Source organism: Salvelinus sp. IW2-2015, unplaced genomic scaffold (genome assembly GCF_002910315.2).
Source record: "Salvelinus sp. IW2-2015 unplaced genomic scaffold, ASM291031v2 Un_scaffold845, whole genome shotgun sequence".
Lineage (NCBI taxonomy): Eukaryota > Metazoa > Chordata > Actinopteri > Salmoniformes > Salmonidae > Salvelinus > Salvelinus sp. IW2-2015.
In genome coordinates this window covers 235,024-239,260 of record NW_019942627.1, presented here as the reverse complement: position 1 = coordinate 239,260, position 4,237 = coordinate 235,024, and the positions used below count along the sequence as shown (strand labels likewise).

The window sequence follows — 4,237 nt, the reverse complement described above, 5'->3', positions numbered from 1 at the left end:
TGGCGGACCTTTGTAGTGGCTGCTTAAAGAAAACCAAGCCACATATTACAGAGCCTGTTAGCTAGCGGTGGCTAAAGCTGGCGGACCTTTAATATGTGGCTTGGTTTTCTTTAAGCAGCCATCTACACAGAGCCTCCTTGCCCATAGACTACTTTCAGGTTGAGGAAATATCTAACATCAAGTTGTAAAATACTGAACTTCCCCTTTAAGAGCTGGAGTTAAGACCTGGCCAATGGCCAGCAATCCAATGAAAGATTCAATAACACCAAAACACAACCGTATCATATCATCGATGTTTAGGGGATCGACAATAAAACAGGTCAAAGATGTGAACCGGGTTCAGGGTACAGAATACAGGGCTCCCGAGTAGAGCAGCGGTCTAAGGCACTGCACCTCATCGCTAGAGGCGTCACTACAGACCCTGGTTCAGATTCCAGGCTGTATCACAACCCGGCCATGTTTGGGAGTCCCATAGGGCGGCACACAATTGGCCCAGCATCGTCCGGGTTATGGTTTGGCCGGTGTAGGCCGTCATTGTAAATAATAATAATTTAAAAAAATTGAAAGCATATTATTCCTTTAACATTTTTTAAATTAAATGTAAAAAACATCTTTTTTTTTTTTTACATTTTGAGGACCAACCAGCGTAAACAATAAACAAGGGATGTTGAGAAACATTTGTGTCCTTAAACAGCCTAGAACAAAAACACTATTCCTTGTGTATCGATGTGTAACATATGCAAAACTTTATAGCCAACTTTATTGTATTATTTAAAACTTCCCTAAAACAATAATTGTCTCACGGTTCAGCTGTCGGAGATTAGAGCACTAAATACATTGCAAGCATAGACCTATAGACTTAGGAGTCTGATATTAAATAATATATATTTATATATATAAAAAATAACACACACATTCACACAGTACCAGTCGAAAGTTTGGAAACACCTACTCTTTTTCTTTATTTTGACTATTTCCTACATTGTAGAATAATAGTATGCATCCACCAGAGTCTCTGGTGGCACAGCTAGCGCTGCGATGCAGTGCCCTAGACCACTGCGCCACCCGGGAGGCCCTAAGGTTAGGGTTAAGGTACGGGTTAAGGTACGGGTTAAGGTACGGGTTAAGGTACGGGTTAAGGTACGGGTTAAGGTACGGGTTAAGGTAAGGGTTAAGGTAAAGGTTAGGGTTAAGGTACGGGTTAAGGTACGGGTTAAGGTACGGGTTAAGGTACGGGTTAAGGTACGGGTTAAGGTAACCTTAGGTTAGCTGTAACATGTATGATAAAGTAATGTCTGTACCTGTCAGCGATGGCCTTCGCCATAAAGTAGTCCTCAGCGATGTACTGAGCGAAGGTTATGAGCCCTCCAGCCTGGTCCAGGATATCTTTCCTCATCAGACAGGACATCCCTGTCACACACTTAATACCCATCACGTTGGCTGAGATGTAGGAGCGCGGGTGGGACGTGCCAAAGTACACCTGTTAGAAAATGGAGGTAGATTAGTAGGTAACAGTCTTTAGCGAGGCCTTCGACACATAGACCTTACCCAAGTACCCGTGACAGAAAAAGTAAGAAAAAACTACATAAAATATTGGAATTTCTGAACTTTTGTCTATTTTGTGTGTGTGTGTGTGTGTGTGTGTGTGTGTGTGTGTGTGTGTGTGTGTGTGTGTGTGTGTGTGTGTGTGTGTGTGTGTGTGTGTGTGTCAGGGCCAGTGCACGGGCTTAACGCCCTCATTAGCAGTGCCTGTGGGGGGTGACATACTGGCAACACTCTATTCATAAACAGCCACTTCCCCTCCGTTCCCTTCGCTTCCGCACGTCGACCCGTCAACTTCCCCTGCCGCAGGAAACTAAGGCAGGCAAAGAGAAATAAAGACTCACTTTGTAAAAGGAGGAAGAGAGAGATGAAATTCCCGCCACCTTTTCATCGTATGTGGAGATAGGCCAAGAGCATCCAAGATTGGGGTATTTGGGCCATCTTGAAAAATCCGAAATTGGAATTTGTCAAAAAAAGTTTTAGTTCAGATTGAATCGCTCAGCGCAAGCTCAAACATACGGATCAAACTGTAGCTCTGCATAAATATCCAACTGTGCTTTATCTGTTAATATATCTTTATTTTCTAATATAATGCATTCTATGGTTCAGCAGCTCGTAGACTCAATAAAACAGATGCCATTCGATGCTCGCCCAATTCTTTAACAGATCAAGGGAACACATATGGCTCTGTCAGCTACATGTAAACATCTTCTAACATACACACATCTAACAATATTCCCCATCATCATTACATATGGATATATGAAGAGAAGAATGTGTATTCTTGTCAGCAGGAACAGTGCCAATGTCATAATTTTCCAGATAAATAATATGAATAATCGTTCATTTCCATATTATTAGACGTATGCCCGTCGCCTCAGTGTTGTGTGTAATGAGCAATTTTTAATCGTGTTTTACAATTGCATAAACTTGTGGTAACAAGAGTTGATATAACTTTGTTACATAATGTTCCTTGCGGTGGAGTTTTTCTGGTAAGCCAGCACTGGACAGGGCCATAGGCCACACACGCTGATCAATATATCCGGGATTGCTACAACACACTGGCAGCTACTTTACGTTGTTTACACCACCTAAGACTAAATTAACCACTTGACAGACCAAACACACATGGCCAAAAAACAACTCATAAATCCACTCGCACCTTCAGGTAATATAACAGAATAGAGAATTCAGCTTGATCATTCTAGTGTGATTTTATATTTTCTCTCGCGAGAATTATAATCGCAAAACATGAACGTTTATTTTCCCAAAACCAGGAAAGACACAATTTACTTTTGAACTGGACAACTAGAACTTGTGTTACAACATTAAGGTGAAAATAAACTAAGCTGCTAGCCATTCGATACCTGTATTTTGGTAGTTAGATAATAGTTTAAAACCGTGGGGCAACGGACAGATCTGTGCAGAGTGTGTAAACGTGGTGAGGAGTGTGTAAGAGGTCTGGGTGCGGTATACACACAACACACATCACCAACACACACACACACACACACAACACACCAACACACATCACACTACACAACACACATGCGACACACTACACACACACTACACACAACACACAGCATCAGCACACACACATCATCAACACGACAACACACTCTCTCTAGGGCTGTAGGAGGTGGAGGGTGGTCATGGGAAATAGGTCTGGTGGAGGGATCAGCTACGTTACTGACTCTCTCCCTGATAAGACACAAGCAGATGCCCTGCATTGCTGTCGTTACTGAACACTACATCTACACACTACGCCACAGACTTCTTGAGCATAACACTGCTGTCGTAGCACATCGATCCACACAGTATTCACAAAGAAAACACTATTTAGGAAGACACTGCTGTCTCTCTCAACCACGCCAGTTCGTTCGATCCATTCCATCCTCCCTTCATCGAACACACTCAGAGATATCAATCCATCTTCTTGTGGATGACAGGAGACGATCATCTGACCGTGATGATCCTGGACCGCCGTTATGATCTCAGTCCCATATTGATCATAGCTGTAGGGAGACAGGAGACGACGGGTGAACGTATGTCACAACACCGGTGTTCAGTTTAGCGAGCCGGCAGACAGATGACGCACACATTGTTCAGTGTGAGACATGCTTCATGTCCAGCTCTGCGTCGTATTGCAAGGCTGATATCAAAGCCAATATGAGATACTATGCTGGATCTTGGCTGGAAATACCTGGTGATGTTTTAAATGTCCATCCATAACCCCTCGAGTATAGGAAGACTTATTGGCTAGTTATTTTCATCAGACATCATGTAAATACAAATTATATTACCATGATTCATCTCTAAGGTATAAACTGGTAATGACAAAATAAAATACTCTGCGTTTGATTCATGCATTTATCACGAACAAGAGACGTGGTTTTAACAATATCTAAGAATTTCCTCATAGTAGGAAAATAATGCACTAGCAATTGACGATGTGATAAACAGAATATCTTAGAGAAGTCTGCTAAACACATATAGAAAGTGAAGGATCTCAGAGATTTAATATCCAAGTCTGCCTCGCAAAAATAGGAGATCTTGAGGGAATATGATCATGAATATAAAATATCACAGTTGAAACGGAAACTACTACAGAACTACAACTGATCCAATGTTTATTAATATGGATAACCGCAGCAAATTAAAATAACCAAATTAATGTCATATTCTGATTAAA

At 41.7% G+C, this 4,237-nt stretch overlaps 1 protein-coding gene across 1 annotated transcript in view; it reads right to left on the bottom strand.

The window, feature by feature from the left end:
- LOC112069012 (ceramide glucosyltransferase) overlaps positions 1 to 4,237 on the bottom strand; it is a 48,366-nt gene that overhangs the window by 3,730 nt on the left and 40,399 nt on the right. The window contains 1 exon segment of the mRNA XM_024136266.2: positions 1,302 to 1,480. Coding sequence (XP_023992034.1) covers positions 1,302 to 1,480 — 179 coding nt within the window.